Below are 23,594 nucleotides of genomic sequence, written 5' to 3'. Positions count from 1 at the left end.
CATCCTAAGGTCCAAAAGCTTAAGCCCTGTAGCGGATGGGCTGGAACTGCCCGCCCGTTGCCCCCCACCCAGCCCAGACATACCAGGGAGGAGGCGTGGCCAAGGCCGAAAGGGCGTGGCCGATGTCCACGCGCCGGTCACGTGACGCCCCGCCCCGCCGGTCACGTACCTCCCTGGGCCTGCCGCGTCGACAGTCCCGGAGCGCGCACACGGCGGCGGCCGCGGGCTGGACGGCGGCATCGGGTCGGCCGGTCCCGGCTATGGCAGCGACTGCGCTGGCGGCGGCGGCGGCCGAAGCGGCCGATGGGTCCTCGGGGTCCTCGGGCCCGCCGATGGCCGCGGCGCTGGAGCTGTGGCTCAGTGAGTACCCGGGGCCGCACGTGAGACCCCGCAGCCCTCCGCCCGGGCCTGGACACCCCGAGAGTGCCTCCACTTTTCACCCCGACTTAGAGGCAGTATCTGTCAGGGACCCTGAGGGTAGAGATGCCTTGTAATCTGTCCGCCTCCTTGGCCGGGAGCCAACTACCCAAACTACTTAAAACTGCAGCCTGGATTATTTATATTTATTTGGGGCCACATCCAGCGGTGCTCAGGGTTTACTCCTGGCTCTGCTTGCTCCTTAACTTTTGCCTGGGCTGCCGCCGTGCTGCGGGGGACAACGTGGGGTGCCAGGGATCTCGAACCCCAGGTCAGCCACGTGCAGAGCAAGCGTCCTCCCTGTTCTGCCTTGGCTGCTGCAGACTTTAAAAACAAGCTCCTTGTCCATTTGGCACTGGCCAGCGCTGGCCGACTTGGGCATCTTTTCCCCTCTGTAAGTTCCAGACAACAGATAGCCTGCTGCATCTTCAGGGCCTGTTGCATCTTCAGGTTTTGGGGGGAATTTGAGGTTAAGAAAAATGCAGGGCATGCTCAATGTAGTGTGTGTGTGTGTGTGTGTGTGTGTGTGTGTGTGTGTGTGTGTGTATTCACAGTTATATATTCTCTACTGGGTGCTGGCTTGGAGCTGTATGTGAGTGTGAGTGTGTGTGTGTGTGTGTGTATTCACAGTTATATATTCTCTACTGGGTGCTGGCTTGGAGCTGTATGTGAGTGTGAGTGTGTGTGTGTGTATTCACAGTTATATATTCTCTACTGGGTGCTGGCTTGGAGCTGTATGTGAGTGTGAGTGTGTGTGTGTGTGTGTGTGTGTGTATTCACAGTTATATATTCTCTACTGGGTGCTGGCCTTGGAGCTGTATGTGTGTGTTTGTTTAGTGGGTCCAAGCTGACAAAGAGAGCCTGGTTATAAATAACTCACTTGAAGAGTCTGGAGGGGTAACAGAGTGTTTGTTTAAAAGTGTGTGGTGATAGTCATTTAACATTGAACATTGTCCCAGGAGAAAGAGCTTTGGAGTGGCTAATGGAAGTGAGGGCATTTCAGAGCACCAAACTTATCTGGAAGTGCTGGGTCCTGCCTGAGCCAATCTAAGAAGTCAGCTCAGAGCAAAACCCCCCAGAGAGAACAGACAGAAAGGTCTGTTTTGCTGATCGGTTTTGCTACAGAAAGGAGTTTATATAGGGACCAAACAACCGTACAATGGGTAGGACATGCGCCTTGCAGGCAGCTAACCTTACTTCACTTTCCAGCATCACATAAGATCTTTCGATTGCTGAGAGCTGAGCCAGGAGTAAACTCTGAGCACCACTGGGTGTGGCCCCAAACAAAACAAACATATGAGAGAGAGAGAGAGAGAGAGAGAGAGAGAGAGAGAGAGAGAGAGAGAGAGAGAGAGAGAGAGAGAGAATGTGAGAGAGAATGTGAGAGAGAAAGAGAGAGAGAATGTGAGAGAGAAAGAGAGAGAGAATGTGAGAGAGAAAGAGAAAGAGAGAGAGAGAGAGAGAGAGAGAGAGAGAGAGAGAGAGAGAGAGAATGTGTGTAACCCTAAAGCAAAACAAGAAAAGAGAGTGAGTATGTGTAGGAGACCCTAAAACAAAACAAGAAGAGAGATAGAGACAGAGTACACAGCTATACTGCTGGGACTTACAGTACTCCTGCCTCTGTGCTTTGGGGCCACTTTTGGCCAGGCTTTGGAAACTAAATGTAGTATCATGGTCAGACCCGGATGGACCATGTCCGAGCCGATTGCTGTTGGAGCTCTACTCTCTCTAGCCCTAGGAGTCTATATTTCAATCTGCAGTCTGGAGGAGGATTGGCATTTCCACCAGAGATTCCCCAGAGGTTTCTGTTAAGAGCATCCTCTGCAGCCATGTGTGCTGAGTGGGAGAGGGAGAGGCAAAAACAGGCGGGGCTTGGGGAGATTGGGTTTTGGAAACACTGCAGAGCGGGCCTCATGGTCTTGCAGAGGGGCTGGGAGCGCCTGCAGTGCAGCTTGTGGTCCTGCATTCAAAATCCAGGTGCACCGCATGAGATCTGCTGTTTTTATTCGCTGGGGCTGAAAGCACTTCCAGGTTAGCCACAATAAAGGAATGGTGTTCCTTTCTGTGAGAGCTGCAGCTGGAAGGGATCGAGGAGGTTGTTCATGGTGAGCCTGAGTGAGTCCCACTCTGATCCCAAGGTCCCAGCAGAGCCAGCACATGTGTGCTGTGACTAGTGCTCACTGCTCAGGCAAACAACAAACCTTTGGAGGAGGCGAGAGTGTTAGCACAGCTGTCCTTCTGGACTGTGATGTGATCTTGGCATGCATGTGGCCTCCTTCACTGTAACAGTGAAATGGTAGAGGGAATTAAAACATATAAAAAACAATCAGGGGACAGGCACACAGCAAAGCAAATGCTTTGGATTCTGATTTTTGTTAATTATTCTTGAGCGACTACACCCAGTGGTACTCAGGGTTTATTTCTGGCTCTGTGTTCTGGAATCACTTCTTTCTGCTGGGGCTTGAACCCAGATCAGCAGGACAAGTTCCTTGCTGTACTATAACTCTATCTGGCCCCCAAAGCCCTGGACTCTGAGTGCCCCATGGGACTTGTGGGGATCACAGGCTTTCTACATGGGAGCCCCCAGTTCAGTCTTCATTACGGCTGGGAGTGCCACTCAGGCAGGGAACTAGGAGTGGCCCAAGACCAGGCAGACACATGGAGGAATTGAAGGTGTTCGGGAGTGTGTGTGTGATTGGTAGTTCATTGGAGGTATTAGGGGGTATCAAGCATTTGAAGAAGTGCAGACCTCATCTTCTGAACTGTAACCATGGATGTAAACAATAAATTTTGTGGTACCAGAAAGACACTACAATGTGTAGGGCAGTTGCCTTGCACATGGCTGACTTGGGTTCAATCTCCAGCATCCCATATGGTCCTCTGAGCACCACTGGAGTGGTTCCTCCAAAAAAGAAAATTTGAAAAGGTGTTTGAATAGGAGCTGGAGAGATAGTCCAGGGTTAAAGTGTTTGCTTTGTATGTGGCCAACCCTAGTTGGATCCCTAGCACAGATCCCTGAGCACAGAGCCAGGAATAAGTTCTGAAGACTGCTAGTTGTAGCCCTGTCTCACCCCCCAATGCTTTTGGGTAGTGTTTTGGGCCTGAGGTTGGATCAGGCAGTGAAATTCGAGACATGGTGAAGCAGAGTTGGGGAGGATGGGGGGAGTAGGTGTCCGTCCTGGGCAGGCCTCATGCACTGGGCTGCAGGCCAGGCCCCACTCAGGCTCCCCAAGCAGCTGGGCTCTCTGAGTGTCCAAATGAGCCTCTTTTCTCTCTAGAGCCATTCCCAGATTCTTCCCTGACATCTGCGATGTGGAGATTGAGATACTAGTACAATAAGCAAGCTACGAGTGGACATGGGGAGGCCAGAGCCATAGGACAGTGGGGAAGACATTTACCTCGCATGCACCTGACCTGGGTTCGATCCCTAGTATCTGACTTCATGAGCATTGCCAGGAGTGATTCCTGAGTGCAACGCTAGGAATAACTCCTGAGCACTGCATAGTATGGCCCCCAAAACAAAAACAAACAGCTTTTATTTGTTTTTTTTTTGTTTGTTTGTTTTTGGGCCACACCCGGTAACGCTCAGGGGTTACTCCTGGCTATGCGCTCAGAAGTTGCTCCTGGCTTGGGGGACCATATGGGACACCGGGGGATCGAACCGTGGTCCATCCAAGGCTAGCGCAGGCAAGGCAGGCACCTTACCTTTAGCGCCACCGCCCGGCCCAACAAACAGCTTTTAAGAGGTTCTTTTGAACCTCAGAAATGTGTCTTGGTGGTATGGTGTATGTGTCACAGTGTGATTGGAGTTGAAGGGGTATGTATGTATATAGAGATGGGATTAGCACCCAGGCATCCTGGGAGTTGAGGGGGCTCTGAGCTGCCTGCAGTCTTGCTTCGAGTCGAGGCAGATGCCTACTGAAACAGAAGAGTGAAAATCTTCAATGGGAACAAGTGTAAATCCACATAAACACATGCCTGGCATCAGCTCTGATTGCCTTTAGGCTTGGTGAGAGGCAGAGCATAGCTGGGCCTGCTCAGGGAATGGACAGGGGGGGATCTGAGACCCCTTGTAGGGGTGTGGCTGCCTCAAGAGCAGCCTCAGGAAACTGTGGAACCTCCCGTCCAGTTTATTTTCATCCTGATACAGCGTCTACCCACCCTCCCTGTGCCAGGTGAGCTACATCCTGGTCTCTGGGTCCAAGACAGTTCAAACACCTTTTCTTTCACCTGGACACACTCCCCAATATGTGTCCTGCCTTGCCCCAGTGTTTCTCCTCTGCTTAGAGCTTGGAAGTGGGGTAGATCCTCTCCAGTGTGTGTTGGGATGCAGGGCTGGTACCTCTCAGGGGAACAAAGCAGCCAAGGGCTCCACCATGGGACACTTTTGATGTGGAGCACTCGCAGGTCGGTGTTCAGGGTTCACTCCTGGATCTAATGATCAGAGGCCACTCCAGGATCTGCGTTCAGGGGTCACTCTTGGCTCTGCTCAGGGGTCATTCCTGGCTCTGTGGTCAGAGGTCATTCTTGGCTCTGTGCTCAGGGGTCATTCCCTGTGGGCTTGAGGGGGTCACATGTGCCGGGTGTTGAAACAGAAGGGCTGTGTGTAGCACAACTGCTGTAAGCCTTGTGAAACACTTTGGTACAAGTTTCTTTACTGGGAAAATGGGGGTTTTCTGTAGTCTTTCTTTCTCTTGGGGCCCAGTTGATGCCTTGTGGTGGGCCTGGGTCTCTCCTGAGGTGATGGGTGACTCAAGCAGGACCCTGCACAGAGAAGGGGGCTCAGGGTTTCTGCCAAGGCCACAGGGTCCGGAAGCCAGTTCAGGCCTGGCCATGAAAGTCTCGGCCCTCCTGTGCCTCCTGCTGAGATGTTCCTTTTTTAGGCAGATACAGGAGTGTTCCTTCTGGGAGGCAGAAACCATCCCCAGGGGGTGTCCTAGAGCACCCGAGAAGCAGAGCTGGGATCCTGCCAGCATCCCCTTAGCCACACCTTGTGTCTGCCTGCATGCTTAGACCTCTGGGGTCATTTTCTGTGTCTGTCTGAGCACTCAGACTGTGTACCTGGGACCCCATTTTAGAATCAGTGTCTCCTGGGCTTGCTGGGTTCCCAGAAAAGGTGCATTTCTTGTTCTGTCTGTCCGAGGGCCCAAGTGGACCTTCCAGCTTTTGGAGCCGAGACCCAGTGTCCAGAAAGGCAAGGAAACCAGCCCCCCCAGTGGGAAGGCCTCTCACTCGGGAGGTTTGTGGGAAGCGATTTTGGTTTCTTTGACTTGCTGCCTTTGTGGCCAGGCAGATTTCTTCACCTGTGAAGAGATCACAGCCCCCATGTCAGCTGTTTTGTGACGTTACAGGCACAGATGTTTGGGAAACTGGGTCTAGTGCATAGCATGTTCCATATAAAAGCACAGCCATAGTTATCATTGTTAGTGTTTGTGGGCTGAATACATACCTTGACCGAATCCTAGTGATTGAAAATTGGGCCAGTGGGGCCCAAGATGGCTCTGCAGGCTCGGATATGTAGACTACTTGCGGGAGGTTCAATTTCAAGTTCTAGTATCCCATGGTTCCTCAAGCTCCAGGAGCAACTAGGAGTAGCTGTGAGTACTGCTTAATGTGGCTCCAAAATTAAAAGCAACAGCAACAACAATTGGGCTGGAGCAGTAATACAATGAGGGAGTTTGCCTGGCACGCGGCCAATCCAAGTTCAATCCCTAGCATCCCGTATGGTTCCCTGAACACCGCCAGAAGTAATTCCTAAGCACAGAGCCAGGAGTAACTCCTGAGTACTACTAGGTGTGGCCTCTCCAACAAAACAACAACAGAAATATCTCTTGTGAAAAAGAAAGTCAGATTTTTTTTTAAGCACTAGAGTACTAGTGGTCACTAGTGGTACTGGGGTCACTCCTATTTCTGCACTCAGGAACCACTCCTGGTGGTGCTTGGGGGGACCATGTAGGACGTCAAAGATCAGCCCAGGTTGACCGCAAGCAAGACAAACACCTTACCCACTGTACTATTGCTCTGGCCCCTGAATACTCCTTGGGGGAACATATGTGGTGCTAGGGGTGAACCAGATCAATCACATACTCTATCCACTGTGCTATCTCTCAGCCTCTGTACTGAACTCTAATTTAGATATTCTCTCCTTTTATTCTACAATCCTTCCCTGTGGATCAGAGAGAGAATGAGGTGATCTAAACACAACTTTTCTGTGACTCCTCATCCCTTTTTTGCTCTCTGGTCCTAGCACAGTCTTTGCATATAGGAGGCTCAAGTTTGAGCCTGGCACTACATGATCTCTTAGCACTGTGTGACTTAACAAACAAAAAAGTCAAAAAACAGTCCTGGGGCTGGAGCGATAGCACAATGTTTGCCTTGCACACACAGCCAACCCAGATTCAATCCCCGGCATTCCAAATGGTCCCCTGAGTACCACCAGGTGTGGCCCCAAAACAAAAACAAACAAGCAAGCAAAAGAATAATAAGTCCATGAGAAAAGCATGAGGTGTGCTGGAGTGAGAACAAGTCTAGATGTGGGTTTCGCATCTAGGAGGCGAACACTGGTCCCATCCCAAGGGATCCCCATAGTAAGAGGGGCAGAGTGAGTACAGGTTCTAAGGAGGGAGAGGAAGGCCTGGGGAGAACTGTGAGGAGTAGGAGGGTATGAGTGGAATTTGGTGGGGATGGTTGTGTGGGGATAACTGCTGCCCTCAGTGGGAACACTCACGGCCAGGCCCTCTTCATGTTGCCTTCTTTTCCTTTTCATTTCTTTGGCAGATAAAGCCACAGACCCAAGCACCCCAGAGCAGGATTGGTCAGCAATCCAAAACTTCTGTGAGCAAGTGAACACTGACCCCAGTGGGTAAGGCAACCTCTGACTTCTGGGATACCTTCCATGGCTGGGCTTCTTTATCTACTGAGAATGTTGTTTCTCTTCTAGAAATAACTAACCATGTGTTTGTTTTTTAAACAAAAAAGTCGGCATAGTTACTTTTTATTTAATTTTTCCTTTTTTTCTAAAAGGGTATTACTACTACTATTATTACTGTTATCATTATTACTACTATTTTGGTTTTTGGGCCACACTTGCTGATGTGGGCTTACTCTTGGCTTTGCAGCCTGTTTGCTGTACTATCTCTCTGGCCCCCGAGAGATAGTATTTAGGCTAGACCCAGTGGTGCTCAGGACTCACTCCTGACTATGCTTGGGGGTCACTCCTGGTGGGGATTGGGGACCATATGCGGTACCAAGGATCAAACCTGGGTTGCCAGCCATGTGCAAGTACCCTCTCTGCCACACTATTTTTTATAGTTTGTTTTGTTTTTGTTTTGAGGTCATACTTATTGGTGCTCAGGAATCATTCCTGACACTATACTCAGGGAACAAATCTGGTGGGGTTGGGAGCCATATGTAGGGCTGGGGATTGAACCTGGGTCAGATGTGTGTAAGATAAGGGTTGCCTGTCTGGTCCCTACAGCCAGTCTTGGAGGACCCTATGGGATGCCAGGGGATCGAACCGCGGTCTGGCCTAGGCTAGTGCATGCAAGACAGACGCCTTATAGCTCGCACCACTGTTCTGGCCCCTGCAGCCAGTCTTATGACAGAGCAGGAAAAGGTTTTGTTGTATTCTGTTTCCAAAGCTTCCAGATAGGAACCAAAGAATTGCGTCACTGAGGCTGCTATGAAACCCACATATTCTTATGTTATCAGAGTTTTTAAATCTCTAAGAATTTTTGTGTGTTGTTTCCTGATTGTTTCTGATGCATGGTCAACCCTGGACTGCTCTTCCATGCTTCCATACATGTGCGGACACTGACTATGGCTTGGCCAGGTGGCAGGGTCTGGGGTGCTGAGCCAGAGGATGGTCTCAGTGCTCTCCTTGCAGAAGGATGGGAGTGAGTCTCAGTCCTGGTCTCTTGGTGGTCACACAGACCCCTCCATGCTGAGATTAGGCAGCCTGGGCCCCACCTCCTTGGGCCGACCCGACTCTCTTTTCTCTCTCTCTCTGTTCCCATCCTTAGCCCCACACAGGCCCCCTGGCTGCTTGCACACAAGATCCAGTCTCCGCAGGAGAAGGAAGCTCTGTACGCCTTAATGGTGAGTCCACCTCTTCCTTCCTGGCTTGACCCACAGGGCGCTGGGCCCTGGGAGGGCCTAAGAAAGCCTGCAAGTGGTAGCACCCTCTTCTCTGGAGAATAAACTGGATAGGATATTCTTCCTCAGAAGAGAGAGAGAGGAAGGTCTCTTTTCTTCCCCTCTCAGATGTGGCTGATAACAGGGTATAGTGGGGCTAGAACGGGACCCCCTCAAAGAACACGTACCTCCTGAGATGATACCCCATACCTGCACTTGGGGCCCAGATTGCTGGAACTTCTTGCTTTTCAAGAGAAAATCCAGGGTTTTTTTGTTATTCTTTGATGGGTTTTTTAATTTTTCTCTCTTTTTTTTAAATTTTTTTTTATTTTTGTCTTTGGCCTCTACCTGGTGTGCTCACTCAGGAATCACTCCTGTTGGGCTCAGGAAGGCCGTGGGGATGCCAGGATCAAGCCTGACTAAGTGCCATCTGATCTGTCCTATGCTCTGGCCTCATATTCTGGAATTTTTCACGACTCAGTGGCACTGTGAGCAGGTCCAGCACGGCTACTCAGGCACTAGCAGAGGAAGACTAAGCCCCACTTGGAGACTATGAGGATGGATTTGGTCTGTGACAGTGTCACCTCGACATGGATGGGTGAGCTCAGATCACCCCCTACTGAATATGAGCCCACCGGTGACCACAGGACACATGTTTTCTTTGTGGTCTGTTTTGAGGGAACTCACCACAGTTTCTGCTATTGCACTTCAGATTTGAGTCCTGGTGCCATGGGCCTGGGGACTCCCCATCTCACAGGATCCTGTGCCCGTGCAGGTACTAGAGACGTGTGTGAACTACTGTGGGGAGAAGTTCCATAATGAGGTGGCCAAGTTCCGCTTCCTGAATGAGCTCATCAAGGTGCTGTCCCCCAAGGTGAGTGCCCCCCGCATATCCCCTTTATTCTCTTCCCATTCATCTGTTTCTGGTCTACCCCGGCAGTGCTCAGGGCTTACTCTTGGCTCTATACGCCCAGGCGTCACTGGAGTGCCTGGAATCGAGCCCCTGCCCCCTGACTACCTGTTGTACTCTTTATTTCCAGCCCCTGGTAGGCCTTCTCTAAAGTGTTGGAGAGTCAGAGAGATATGAGGCTCTGGCCTTGCACACTCCCAACCCGGGTTCAGACTCCTGAGACTATGTAAATTTTCCCTATGCACTGCCAGGAGTGACACCTGAACACAAAGCCGGTGGTAGTGGCTGCCGTGGATCCAACTTCTTCCCTTTCCCATTCCCCTCGTTTGAAAGTCGATAACTTGGCTCTGACTGAGCTGGGCTGGATGGCTGCTTGTGCAGTGCCCTGAGTTTGTGCCATCACCCTCGACAACAAACAATCGTGTGGGTGCTCTGTCAGGCTCCCTGTCAAGTCCTCCCTTCTGTTCTAGTACTTGGGGTCCTGGAGCACAGACATGGTGAAGGGCAGAGTCATCGAGATCCTCTACAGCTGGACTGTGTGGTTCCCAGAGGACATGAAGATCCGGGATGCTTACCAGATGCTGAAAAAGCAAGGTCTGTGCTGCCTCAGAGTTGAAGTCAAATCACACATCTGGCTGAGACAATTGAGGGCCTTTTTTTTTTGGTTTTTGGTTTTTGGGCCACACCCAGTGACACTCAGGGGTTACTCCTGGCTATGCGCTCAGAAGTCGCTCCTGGCTTGGGGGACCATATGGGACACTGGGGGATCGAACCGAGGTCCATCCTAGGCTAGTGCTGGCAAGGCAGGCACCTTACCCCTAGCACCACCGCCCAGCCCCGAATTGAGGGCCTTTACACACACATATTGAGGGCCATTACATACACACACACACACACACACACACACACACACACACACACACACACACACACACGTTTCCCTCCTAACACACACACAGAACAGGGTGGTAGTTTCTGTTTCCCTACACACACACACACACACACACACACACACACACACACACACACACACGGTAATTTCTGTCTCCTTCTTATCCCCAGTTCACAAGGCACTCCCAGGGTGCAGTGCTTTGAGAGTAGGCAAATTGAAGAGCTGAAGACTTGCTGCTCTCAGTTCTGGGGTCCTTTGTCCTGACCCTTTGGGAAGATCCGTCTCATTGCCTAGGAGCCACTGCCTATGCTCTTATTTGCTTTGGGCTCAGGTGGACTCTGTCCTGAGTGCTAGACAGGATTGGGGCCACTCAGCTGGGGCCTGGAACTCACTTCACCACTCTCCCAAGGGGCCAGGTTTGCTTTTTACTTTATTTAATTTGGGGGCAGGGAGGTATACTAGTACACTAACTGTGCTCAGCAGTCACTCCTGGCGGTACTCTGTGGGCCATAGGAGATCCTGTATAAATAGAACCTGGGTGAACTGCATGCAAAACAAGTGCCCTCTCTGGCCCTACAATATCACTTTCAGATTCAGGGCTGGAGTAATAGTATAGCAGTAGGGCATTTGCCTTGCACACAGTCAACCCAGGATGGACCAGGGATGGTTTGATCCCTGGCATCCCATGTGGTCCCACAAGCCTGCCAGGAGCAATTTCTGAGTGCAGAGCCAGGAGTAACCCCTAATTGCTGACGGGTGTGGGCCAAAAAACCAACACTCCCAGATTCTTGTCTCGGGTGTACGTAGAGGGAGCACATTGTGGAGGGCACCCCAGGGCTTCCTCTTTCTTTCTTGGCCAGCAGGAGTCAGGGGCCCCATGTGTCTTATAGGTTCACACCAGCCTGCAAAATTTTCACAAAATGGGTTCTGAGTGAACCACAGTGGGGAGGGCATCACCTTGCTCATGGCTTACCAGGGTTCAATCCCTGGCATCTTATATGAACTTGTGAGTATTAACAAAAAGTACTCAAAGGTTTGAGCTGGTTCAGTGTCCTGGACCCATCCTGGAGCACTGTTCCTCCTGAGATCTCAGGCCAGTTGCTTGTTCAGTGTCTTTCTGTCCCCTTGCTATAGGGTCTTCAGTACCTCTGCTCCCACCTTTGGGTGCATGTGGGTGGGAGTCATGTCCCTTCGGGTCCTGCCATCTATTCTCCCTGCACAGGGTACATAAATTGTGGGGATCACAGAGACGTTTAGGGGAGGCCTGGGTGATCTGACCCATCCCAGAACCATTGGTGGTATTAGGACTCAGACCCATGACTGCCACCAAGGCTCTGTCTCTGCTGTTACTTGGAAGATGCTCGTGTCTTGTCCTGCTTCCAGGCCTCGTGTTGGGCCTGCGGTTGCCATGGGCCTCCCAGCAGCTACTTCACCTTGTGAACTGCCTGTTTCAGGAATCATAAAGCAGGACCCAAAACTGCCAATGGACAGAATTTTGCCCCCACCTTCTCCCTGGCCCAAGAGCTCCATCTTCGATGCAGATGAGGAGAAGTCCAAGGTGAGGCTTTGACAGACAACTTCTGTCAGGGACAGGGAGCAGGAGAGCAGAGTGAGGGGATGGTGGACCCTGCCCTGATGCCCAGGAGGGGCTCCCGGCCTGTGTGTCTAGGTGGGAGAGGATGGGCAGGGCTACTCTTTGGGGGCCCTGAGATCTGTTCCAGGGCCTGTAAACCAGGCCTCAACTAGAGCTGTCACTGCTTAGATGTCAGGATGAACCAGAAGGGGGAAGAAAAGTGTTGAGACCTATGCCTGCACTAGGGACAGGCTCAGGGGGCTCAGTGACCCCAGCACAGTGACAGGATTGATCCTTGTACCTCTGGGTGTAGCCCCAGAACAAAAATAAGCAAACCATTGTAGGTCATGTCCTGTGGGTCAATGGAGTGCCTTTGAGCACCACCTATGGCACTGGTGGAGGTTTTTGATTGTTTGGGGGGTCACATGGTGCTCAGGGCATCATGTGGGTGCCAGGGATTAAACCCAGTTGCTGACCAAGAGCTTGTGCCCCATGCTGTCCCTCTTCCTCCAGGGCAGTGGGTTTGGTCAGTTCTGGCTCGTTCACATTGTGATCAGTGTCATTCCAGGCCTGCTTCTAGCCATGTATGTGCTCCCTTGTTGCCTACTGCATCAAAGTGCATGGTCCGGTCCAGGAGGGGCCCCACTGATGCCCAGCGCTAATCCCGCCTGCCTGGTGTGTGGTGCCAGCGCATACCAGGTCCCACTGCGCCTCACTTTGTCCTGCTATTCTCTTGGTAGCTTCTGACACGACTCTTGAAGAGCAGCCACCCTGAGGACCTGCAGGCAGCAAACCAGCTGATCAAGAGCTTGGTGAAAGAGGTGGGCATGTGCCTCTGGGCCCACATGAGGGATAGGCGAGAGGGAGGTGACAGTGCCTGCACTTCAGTGTGGGTGAGCGGCGGGAGGGTGTGATGCCCATTACCAAGAGCCATTCCGGGTTCCCAAAAACTCTTGTGCGTCCTAATGGGCTCCTCTGGGGCTGAGGAATTGCACAGGCATCCAAGAGTCTCTGGTGTGTTGCGTACAGGAAGGCCAGGCAGAGCCTGGGGGCTGGTTGTGCTCGTGGTTCAGAGTAGAGGCTGTGATTTTTCTCAGCATTCAGAGGGTCTATACTGGCCTTCCCATGAATTTGGGGCATTGAGCCTCCTTTCTTACGCAGTGAGCACCCCCACGAACAGTGTCCCTGGCCCTCCCCCTACACACACACACACACACACACACACACACACACACACACACACACACACACACACACACACACACACACACACACACACACACACTCACTCTGCCTGGCATATTCCTTCTCCCAGGAGCAGGAGAAGTCGGAGAAGGTGTCGAAGCGGGTAGGTGCGGTGGAGGAGGTGAGGAGCCACGTGCAAGTGCTGCAGGAGATGCTGAACATGTACCGCAAGCCCAGCCATGCGCCTCCCGACCAGGAGGCTCTGCAGGTGGGTCCCCAGAGTGAAGCTGTGTCCTTCACCCCACAAAGTCTTTGTGCTCCTATTTTCCTGCAAATGCCCAGAGGTGGGGTAGGTCTGGGCAGGAACTTGTTCCCCAAACCTCAGGCCGCAGGGGACCCTGTTGAGTGCCCCTCAGAGTGAGTAGTTCCTGCCCAAGGATGCACCATGCCTGCCAGGATGTGCCTCTCTGTTCTGTTTCCTTGAGTGTCTGGGGAGCCCCAGAATCTGGCTGTCAGCAAGAGATTTAATTCTTTCTCGGGTCACCCGTCCAGACAATGTGACACAAAGAGTGAGAATCTTCATTTTATGGGGATATAGGGGCGAGAGTATATAGGATATAGAGCGAGAATTTTCATCTTATGGTCCATCTAGGGGCAAGAGTACCCAAGACGGGGGTGGGGGGGTGGGGGGGGCGCAGTTTCTTCTGGGTCTGGGCGAGGAGGCTGAGGTGTGAGCTAAGGAGTGCTGGGCAGCAGGGTTGGTGGTGTGGGAGCTGCACACATGGCCATGAAGGTAATTGTGACCTCATTGTGCAGTAGTCTTGAGGGTGGTGCGGCAGTGAACGTGTACTTGGGCTAACTGAGGAGAGGTGAAACTAGGTCGGGGTTCTCCTTACTAGGCATGTTCCAGATGCCTGGTTTCCCAGTCTTTTTTTTTTTTTTTTTCTTCTTGCTTTTGGGGCTACGTCCGATGACACTCAGGAGTTACTCCTGGATATGCGCTCAGAAATAACTCCTGGTTTGGGGGACATATGGGATGCTGGGGATCGAACCCAGGTTCATCCTGGATAGCTGCTTGCAAAGCAAATGCCCTTCTGTGCTATCTCTCTGGCCTGAGAAGTTATTCTTGACTTCGCTTGGAAATCACTCCTGGCAGGCTTGGGGATTGTATGGAATGCCAGGGTCAAACCTAGGCTAGCTGTGTGCAAGGCAAGTACTCTCCCCACTGTATTGTTGCTCTAGAACTGCAGTGATGTGCTGAGACAGCCTTTTTTGTTTTGTTTTTGGCTTTTGGGCCACACCTGGTGACGCTCGGGGGTTACTCCTCTCCTGGCTCTTCGCTTGGAAATTCTTCCTGGCTCTGGGGACCATATGGGACACTGGGGACGAACCCAGTCTATCCTGGGTCAGCCTCGTACATGGCAAATGCTGTACCTCTGCACTATCGCTTCAGCGCCTGGACAGCTTTTTTTTTCTTTTCTTTTTTTTTTTTTTTTTTTTGGTTTTTGGGCCACACCTGGCAAGGCTCAGGGTTTACTCCTGGCTGTCTGCTCAGAAATAGCTCCTGGCAGGCATGGGGGACCATATGGGACACCGGGATTCGAACCAACCATCTTTGGTCCTGGATCGGCTGCTTGCACGGCAAACGCTGCTGTGCTATCTCTCCGGGCCCTCTTTTTTTTTTTTTTTTTTAAAGAAAAAGAAAGACTTATTTATTGAGAGACTGGAGAGATAGGGCATTTGCTTTCTATGCTCCTGACCTCGGCTTGATCACGAGCATCACGTATGGTCCCCCAAGTCTTCTGAGTGCAGAAGACTGAGCACAGGCTCCTGAGTGCAGAACCAGGAATAATCCCTGAGCACCGCTGGGTGTGGCTCCCCCCCCCCAAAAAATAAAAAACAAACCGCGCACGCACGTGCACACACACACACTTATTTATTTTTTTATTCTTATTATGGGTATTTTTATTCTTTTTGGAGAAGTGTCCATGACTAACTTCCACAGAGCTAAAGCAGATAACATTCTCCCCAACAGTGAAAAAGAGTTCCTTTATTTCTGATCCTCAAGAAGAATGCTTTCAGTATTCTTGATAATTCTTTTTTTCTTTTTGGTTTTTGGGCCACACCCGGCATTGCTCAGGGGTTACTCCTGGCTGTCTGCTCAGAAATAGCTCCTGGCAGGCACGGGGGACCATATGGGACACCGGGATTCAAACCAACCACCTTTGGTTCTGGATCGGCTGCTTGCAAGGCAAATGCCGCTGTGCTATATCTCCGGGCCCTCTTCTTGATAATTCTGAACTCACTTGACACACACATTTATTGACTCACTGTGAAGTACAGTTGCCAAGTTCTTCGTGACCAAGTTTCAGTAGTACAATGTTGAAGCACCTGTCCCTCCACCACATCTCCTCCTTCCCTCCTGCCTCAGCTGCCTCAGTGGTGACCCACTATCTCTTTTTCCTCTCAGGCACTATGGTCTGCAGTGCTGCTACTAAAGAGCTCTCCTGCAGATCACCCGGTTCTGGCCCAGAGCTTCACTTCCCTTTTAATTGTGGTGGTGGTGGGGTCTGTGCAGACTTCCCCCACCCCTTCTCCCCACTGACCACAGCCCTCTTCTCCCCCAGGAGGTCTATGAGCGCTGTGAGAAGCTTCGGCCCACCCTGTTCCGTCTGGCTAGCGATACCACAGATGATGACGCTGCGCTGGGTATGGCCTAGACCAGAGCAGAGGGTCTGGGAACATTGGATGTGAGAGAGTGCAGGGTCTGTGTGGGCTTGGGTTGACTTCCAGAAAGATCTGAGCCTCAGCCGGGACTCAGCCCAGGCTAAGAGTGGAAGAAGTGAATTGACTATGTGGGGGCCAGGGGTGCTGGGCAGGAGTGAGGTACCTGGGAGGCCCTGGAGGGTTGTGTCACAGTGGTAGCAGGTTTGGCTGTGTCCAGGTACACTTTGGTTTCCTGAAGGTGGCAGAAGGAAGGGGCACTGGGAAGTTCTGATACCTGGAAACCCATAAAAAGCCATTTTGTATGGGGGCCGGAGCCATAGTACAGTGGATAAGGTTCTTGACTAGTTTGCGCCCTGCTTGGGTTCGATTCCTGGCATCCCATCTAATCCCCTGAGCAGAGCCAGAGCATCACCAGGTATAACCCCAAAGCAAACAAAACCCCTCAAGCATTTAGCGCTTTTTTTTTAACCCCGAGGCCCTGAGTAGCCCCTGAACACCCGCAGGTGTGGCCACCTCAAACTAAAGAAATACATGGATCAGTAATAATAAGTGCAGGAGGTAGGATGAGCCTGACTGTTTTCTTGTCCCGCAGCCGAGATTCTTCAGGCCAATGACCTCCTCACACAGGGAGTCCTGCTGTACAAGCAGGTGGTGGAAGGTCGAGTCAGCTCCGGGAGCACTGTGCCCAGCTCTAGAGAACCTTTACCTGTCTCCGGAGGTACGTGCAGAGGGTCCCTCTCCCTGATGTCTCCTCCTGCATTTACCAGCTCAAGCCCGACCTCCTGTACTCCACTGAAGGAGGAGGTTCCTCGGAGCATGTCACAGGTGGCCTGAGAGGTCTCTGTGGGTGCCAGAGGCCAACGTGCTATGTGGATCCTGTCACCTCCTGACCATCTGTCCCAAACCTGTCTGCCTAGTCCCTGGAAATGCTCCGGACAGTGCCAAGAACTACCCTTTGATCGACCTGGAGATGGACAGTGGATCTGAGCCCGACGGGACTAGAGCCCCCTCTTTGCTTCACCATGACCTGGCAGCCTTAGGTAAAGGTGGAGATCCTCTCGGGGGAGCTGGTCCATGCCTTAGAGGGGCCCTGCTGGGAAGCCTGGCCACCCTGAGAGGACCTCTGCGCTGAAGTGCAAGCAGGCTGGGGATGAACTGAGCAATTTACTTATTTTGCACTTACTTGGTCAGGCTCATCCGTGTTCTAGAAGGGTCAGGCCCTGGTGGAGTCCCACTGCACCTGCACTCACTCACTCTCCCCTCACAGGCATCAGTGATGCTCCACTCACCAGCAAGGTAAGGACCCTCTTCTTTTGAAGTGTTGCTGCCTGAGAGCGGGGCACACATGGCCTCTGGCTCTGAAAGTGGACTGCGGCTCCTGGTCCAGCCTCTGGGGCCTTCCTTAGCCGTCCCTACTCAGACAGGTTTCTGGGCAGGGCTCGAGGAAGGCAGAGGCCCCCAGGGTTGCTACACTGCCAGCCAGCCAGCCTCCTGGCTCCTCTGCAGAAAGGAACTTGCTGGATCTCTTCTCGACAAAGCCAACTGCAGAGCCCATGTGAGTATCATGGCACAGGGAGGACTGAGACACCCTAAGAGTCTGGCTGTCCCCATCCCTCCCTTTCAGAGTGCTTTGTTCCAGGTTATAGTTTTTTGTTTGCTTGTTTGTTTTGTTTTGTTTTGTTTTTTGAGCCACATCCAGCAGTGCTCAGAGGTTACCCCTAACTCTGCACTTAGGAATCACACCTTGCAGGCTCAGGAAACTAGGCTCCAGCTTGCAGGTCCCAGCTGTGGGATGCTAGAGATCAAACCCAGATTGGCCACATACAAGATAAATGCCTAACCTACTATGTTAACTGCTCCAGCCCCTCAGATTATGACTTTTCCCTCAGTGTCTGAGAGATGGGTTCCAGGCACACATTGTCCCCTCCACCCCTCATGTCCCTGTCATGTCCTCTATGTGGAAAGAAACTTGTGCATAACTGGGATGCATATTCATGTATCACCACCTGCAGCATCCACCCATTGACATGTCTGGCAGGAGGGGCTGGGTGGGGTGACTTTGAGGACTGTAGGTTTGTCCTCTCCTGTGGGCTCCCCAGACTTCATCCTCACTCCCACAGTCTTCTGAGCTCCCCTGGCAGAAGTCCCAAGTATGGAGCCTTGTGTAGATCCCAGCACTACAGGCTGTGGCTCATGAAATAAAGAGAAAGTACATTTTCTGAAACAGTGTGTAGCCTCATGTCTCCATCCTCTGCAGCATCCTGGCACCGCATCCTAACGGGTGCCATGAGCTCACATGCTTTATTACTATTACCTTTATGGAGGGCACACTACAGGGCTGCATATGGCAGTGCCAGGGGCCACAGTGAACTAGGATCAAACACCAGGTATGCATGGACATTGCTGGGTTTGGGGGCTACAGCTGGCCCTAGCCTTAGGCATCTTTCCTGGTGGGGTTTAGGGGACCTCCACCCCACCCCCTGCTGCCTTTGGCTCTTGAACCAACTCCCTGACCCTGGCTTCTGCTAGCATCGTGGCTGTCATTCTGTCTCCGCAGCCATTCTCCACAGAAGAGCATCCCTTGGGAGGTGCCCCCCGGCTCTAAGTCCTCTCCTGGCTGGGCCTGGGAGGCTGGCCCATTGGCATCTGCATCTTCCCAGAACACACCTCTAGCTCATGTGTTTGTGCCTCTGGAGTCGGTGAAGCCCAGTAAGTAGAGTTTTTTTCCTGATTCTCTGACCCGTCTAGTCTACCCTACTCTGTATTGGAAGCAATAGCCCCTAAACTGGGGAGGGTACTGCAGGGAAAGTCTTACCTTGCCTCTGGCCAACCTGGGTTTAATTTCTGGCATCCCATTGGGTCCCCTGAACGCAGCCAGGAGTGATTCCTGACTGCAGAGCCAGGAGTAACTTGTGAGCACTACTGGCTTTGGCCTCAGCCTGCCCCTTCCAAATGTCAGGGTTCCTCTGTGTCTCCCCCAAAAAAAGAACCGCAAATCAGACAAAAACCAAGATCACAATCCTGTGGGCTTCCTCTGAAGGGGATGATCTATCATCAAATTGAAGAATTGTATTGCTTTTACAGATTGGCACAGTGTGTAGGAGTGAGATATTTGCACACCCTGAGGACAGGGCCCATGTGTGAGTTGTGTCCACTACTGAGTACAGTTTGTGTTCAGCATGGGCTGTATTTCCTGCAGTGAACAGGAAATGCTTCCTCACCTTCACTCAGAACCGAAAGGCTCCCTGTGGCTCCCTCAGGAAGTGGCAGCTGAATCCAGCCATATGCTCAGCATGGCTGGAAGTCATCGGGGGCAGCCAGTAGCGCTCACCCATGCTGACAGTGTATGCATGGGCGTCTGGACGGCGCTTACCCTCCTGCTGGCTATTCCTCCTCCAGGCAGCCTGCCTCCTGTAACAGTGTATGACCGGAATGGATTCCGAATTCTGCTCCACTTCTCCCAGACGGGTGCCCCTGGCCACCCAGAGGTGCAGGTGCTGCTGCTGACCATGATGAGCACCGCCCCCCAACCCATCTGGGACATTACATTCCAGGTGGCCGTGCCAAAGGTGAGGCCCTGCATGCTGAGCCGGGGTCCTTTGCGAGGAAATTTCTGCCTAAAAGTAGATGAAAGGGGCAGAATCTTCACTCGATGCACTTTAAGACAAAACGAGTGGCTGACCCTGCTTTTATCCTCCTGTACCCCACCCAGAGTGATTTTCTGAGCACAGAGCCCAGAGTAAATCCTGAGCACTGCCAGGTGTGCTGTCTCCTGCCCCCACAAAAATAAAGAATTTTTTATTTCTGAGGTTTGCCCTGGCCCTCAATGCCACTCAGAAGCCAGCTTGTGGAGGGAAGAGTCTTCAGGGTTTCAGGGAAGGTGATTATTCCCTTATTCCATGCTACAGAGGCTCAGCAGGCATCTTTGTGTTTCTCCACAGTCCATGCGTGTGAAGCTGCAGCCAGCATCTAACTCCAAGCTGCCGGCCTTCAGTCCTCTCACACCGCCGGCTGTCATCGCACAGTTGCTGTTGCTGGACAATCCACACAGAGTATGTTCCAGTGTTGGGGGTTAGGGGCGGTCCTGATATCTGAGAGGTCCTTGGATGGTATAAGGACAAGGGTCGAGGTCTTACTTCAAACTCCTGTTTGGTCGACAGTGCTTGCCTGTGGCTATGGGCAGTAGATGGGTGGCAGGCTGGCCTAGTGGGCATCATGGGGCCAGAGCAATATCCTAAGGAGGGAGGGTGCTTGCCTTGCATGTGACTAACCCAGGTTCAATCCCTGGCATCCTGTATGTTTCCTGAGTTTATCAGGAGTGATCTCTAAGTACACAATCAGGAGTAAGCCCTGAATACTACCTGGTGTAATCCAAAAACTAAAACAAAAGAAAACCAAAATAACCCCTTGCGAGCAGAGCATTGCACAAAGCCCTGAGAATGGCGGTCTGGCCTGCCTGCTTCCCTGTGGGGCCTCCCAGCTGCGTTTATCATGGGCAGTTTGGGGGGAGATTCCAAGATGTCTGTCTGGCTCCCTGCATGTCTAGACTTCACAGAGTCTTGGCCTCAGTGCTCACGATGTGGTGGTCTTAGGTTTCCTCAGGGAAGTTGGGATGGCTTGCACTACTCCTGCTGCTTGGTGTCAGGCTGGGGGCTGAAAGTGTGTTCTCAGACTGCACACTCAACTCCTCACTTGTGTCACTTCTTCTCATGTCTTTTCCTAGGAGCCCATCCGGTTGAGGTACAAGCTGACATTCAACCAGGGCGGGCAGCCTTTCAGCGAAGTAGGAGAAGTGAAAGACTTTCCTGCCTCTCTCCTGTTGGACATCTCCTAGGAAACTATCCTGTAGACACCCCCACCCCCAACGAGATGTCTCCAGTCTCCAGTCTGCAGGCACAAAAGCCTATTGACCTTTCCTGCTTTATCTGTGGGGTTGATTAGGGGGAGGAGAGAGGGTGAGGGAGAGAGAGAAGAGCTGAGAGAGAGAGAATATGAATGAATGTGTGTAGGGCAGGCCTGGGGTGTCGGTGGTGTGGAAGATTCTGCCACAGCTCCCTTCTCTGTCTTCTGCTTGGTGGTGCCCCTCCTGCACGCTGGAGTTTACTAAGCCAAAGTTGTCTGTCTGCCTGCCACATCCTGTTTCCTTTTCATTGATTCTCTTCATGCCTTGTCAGCTTTGTTTTTTCCGGCCACACCCAAAACATCCAAAAACACTCGCTCAGGAGTAGAACTCCTGGCTCTATGCTCAGAAGTCACTCCTGTCAAGCTCAGGGGACCATATATGATGCCGGGAATTGAACCTGGGTCTGTCCCGGGTCGGCCGAGTGCAAGGCAAATACCCTACTGCTGTGCTATTGCCCCTTGTCAGCTTTGAATTTCTTGTTTGCTCCCTGGTTGCTGTTCTTGGAACTTCTGAGGGAGCTGGTTGGTCTTGGGGCCAAGGAGAGCTTCAGGGGCCAGAAAAGGCCTTGACTCCATTTCCATTAGCAAATGCTGCTCTCATATGTTTGGGGAAAATTGAAATGGAGCGCAAGGGACTGCCCCTAGACCAGAGAGGCCCTGCCATGACCTTCACCACCGTGCCTTACTCAGTCAGAGTCCTCTCGCCTGGGCTGGGACCTGCCTCCTGGCCTAAGTCCTTATGCTTTCTCCGCAGCACTCATACAGGCCTGTGTGGCTGTGACACCCAGTCAGGCCTTGTCACTCTTGGCGTCTGCCTGGGATCATTCAGGTCTGGCGATCACAGTCTCCAATAGAGCTGTGGTGGCAGCACAGAGGCAGAGCTTAGTGGTTTGCTTGGTGCCCGAATGTAGAGTCAATGAATAAATACCTGTGTTGCAAACACATGCTGTGGCGTTTGTGTCTGAAGAAGATGCTAAACCTTGGGAGCTCGGGGCCGGGCGGTGGCGCTAAAGGTAAGGTGCCTGCCTTGCCTGCACTAGCCTTGGACGGACCGAGGTTCGATCCCCCGGTGTCCCATATGGTCCCCCGAGCCAGGAGCAACTTCTGAGCACATAGCCAGGAGTAACCCCTGAGCGTTACTGGGTGTGGCCCAAAAACAAAAAACAAACAAACAAAAAAAAAAAACCTTGGGAGCTCATCTATGGAAGTGCTAAGGAAGATTTGTGGAAGCAAGGGCGGAACAGCCGAAAGGGAAGGTGATGGTAAAGGGGAAATGGAGTAGGTCAGGTCAGTGGTGCTAAGTGAGCATCTTTCCAGTGCCAGGCTTTTCTTTATAAGCCCTCTGTGGCTTGCTGGGTAAGAAAAGCAGGCTGAGTTGTTCTGGGGAAGAACTGTGGCACCCAAGCCAGCTGTCGCTGAGCAGGATTTTGCCTTAGAGATTCTGAGGCCCAGGCCAGAGAGACGGGACAAAGCCATTTTTCCTGTCCTCAACTGACCCCCGTTCTATTCCTGGCACCATCTATGGTCCTTTGGGCACCACTAGGGGTCAGTCCTGAACACAGCCAGGACTAGGCCCAGCGCACAATTGAGTGTGACCCCAAACTCCACTTACCTCACTCTCCCCTGAAAAATTGTGAGACTCTGAGAGAAATTATGGCTCACCTTAAGACTTTTTTTGGGTGGGGGGCACACCCTGGCTATGCGCTCAGAAATCACTACTGGAGCCATAATACTTTGGGAGATCAAACCACAGTCCATTCTAAAATAGTACAAATGCTCTACCCCTGTGCCACCACTCCAGCCCCCACCTTAGGACTTTTTATGAGAGGTTTGGTACTTTGCAGTCACGTGGTCAACTTGTGCTTTAGTTGCAGCAGGAGTGATTTCTGAGTGCAGAGCCAGGAGTAACCCTTGAGCACCACTAGGTGTGTCCTAAGCCCCCACCCCCCAATAAAAAGGTTTCAGTCTAAGATTGTGTTCAAATGTCCTGTGCAGCTTTTGGGTCAAACCCGGCGGCACTCAGGGTTTCTCCTGGCTGTGTGCTCAGAAATCACTCCTGGCAGACATGGGGGACCATATGGGATAATGGGATTCGAACCACCATCTGTCCTGGATTGGCTGCTTGCAAGGCAAACACCCTACCACTGTGCTATCTTTCCAGCCCTCTCCAAAGGTATGTGTAAGCTTACCAGAAGCTCCTTTCATTCAGTCAATCAATAAGGCCAGGAAAGAATTTAACCTTGAATCTAGAGGTCAAAGTGAATTGGTTAGGTGTGTCTGGACTTGTCTTCTGAGAGACTTCTGAGGTGGCAGGTTGATGGAGACCAAGGGCTTTCTGAGAAATTCTTGCCTGCCTCTGAATTCTCTGGGCTATAACAGTGGGCACCATCAGAATTCTGGAAACACCTGGATACTCTAACCCTAGCTGAGAACTTCTGAGAGGCTTCCAATAGCTGCAGAACTGTGTGGTCAAAAGCAAGTTGCATTCAATGCCCTGTGTAATGCTGAGTGGCCTGTGTAAAGCTGAGTGGCAATATCTGTCAAGGAGCAAAACGCTCTTCATCACAGCCCAAAGAGTATTTTAAAATTTACTTTTGGGGGACACACCTAGTGATTCGCAGGACTTACTCTTTGAAAGAATTTTTTTTTTTTTTGGTTTTTGGTTTTTGGGCCACACCTGGTGACGCTCAGAGGTTACTCCTGGCTACACACTCAGAAGTTGCTCCTGGCTTGAGGGACCATATGGGACGCCGGGGGATCTAACCGAGGTCCGTCCAAGGCTAGCGCAGGCAAGGCAGACACCTTACCTCTAGCAGCACTGGCTGGCCCCTTAAATCACTTAAGATAGTTAAAAA

The 23,594-nt window shown here is 51.9% G+C and overlaps 1 protein-coding gene across 2 annotated transcripts; it reads left to right on the top strand.

Annotated features, from left to right (window-relative positions):
- Positions 1-219: 219 nt before the first annotated feature.
- Positions 220-21,681, top strand: GGA2 (golgi associated, gamma adaptin ear containing, ARF binding protein 2). Of its 2 annotated transcripts, none has more exons than XM_049789124.1 (17): positions 220-360; positions 7,195-7,279; positions 8,439-8,514; positions 9,326-9,424; positions 9,931-10,054; positions 11,807-11,910; positions 12,666-12,746; positions 13,241-13,378; positions 15,738-15,819; positions 16,430-16,555; positions 16,755-16,877; positions 17,105-17,133; positions 17,262-17,392; positions 18,395-18,546; positions 19,237-19,406; positions 19,779-19,889; positions 20,561-21,681. In XM_049789124.1, exons 1-17 carry the CDS (start codon positions 261-263, stop codon positions 20,669-20,671), a joined length of 1,842 nt encoding a protein of 613 aa, XP_049645081.1. In that variant the 5' UTR covers positions 220-260; the 3' UTR covers positions 20,672-21,681. The 2 variants fall into 2 exon arrangements, with proteins under 2 accessions (XP_049645081.1, XP_049645080.1); XM_049789123.1 differs by having other exon boundaries at positions 12,666-12,818.
- Positions 21,682-23,594: the final 1,913 nt, after the last annotated feature.

This window comes from Suncus etruscus, chromosome 15 (genome assembly GCF_024139225.1).
Source record: "Suncus etruscus isolate mSunEtr1 chromosome 15, mSunEtr1.pri.cur, whole genome shotgun sequence".
Classification (NCBI taxonomy): Eukaryota; Metazoa; Chordata; class Mammalia; order Eulipotyphla; family Soricidae; genus Suncus; species Suncus etruscus.
This window is presented reverse-complemented; position numbering and strand designations above follow the sequence as displayed.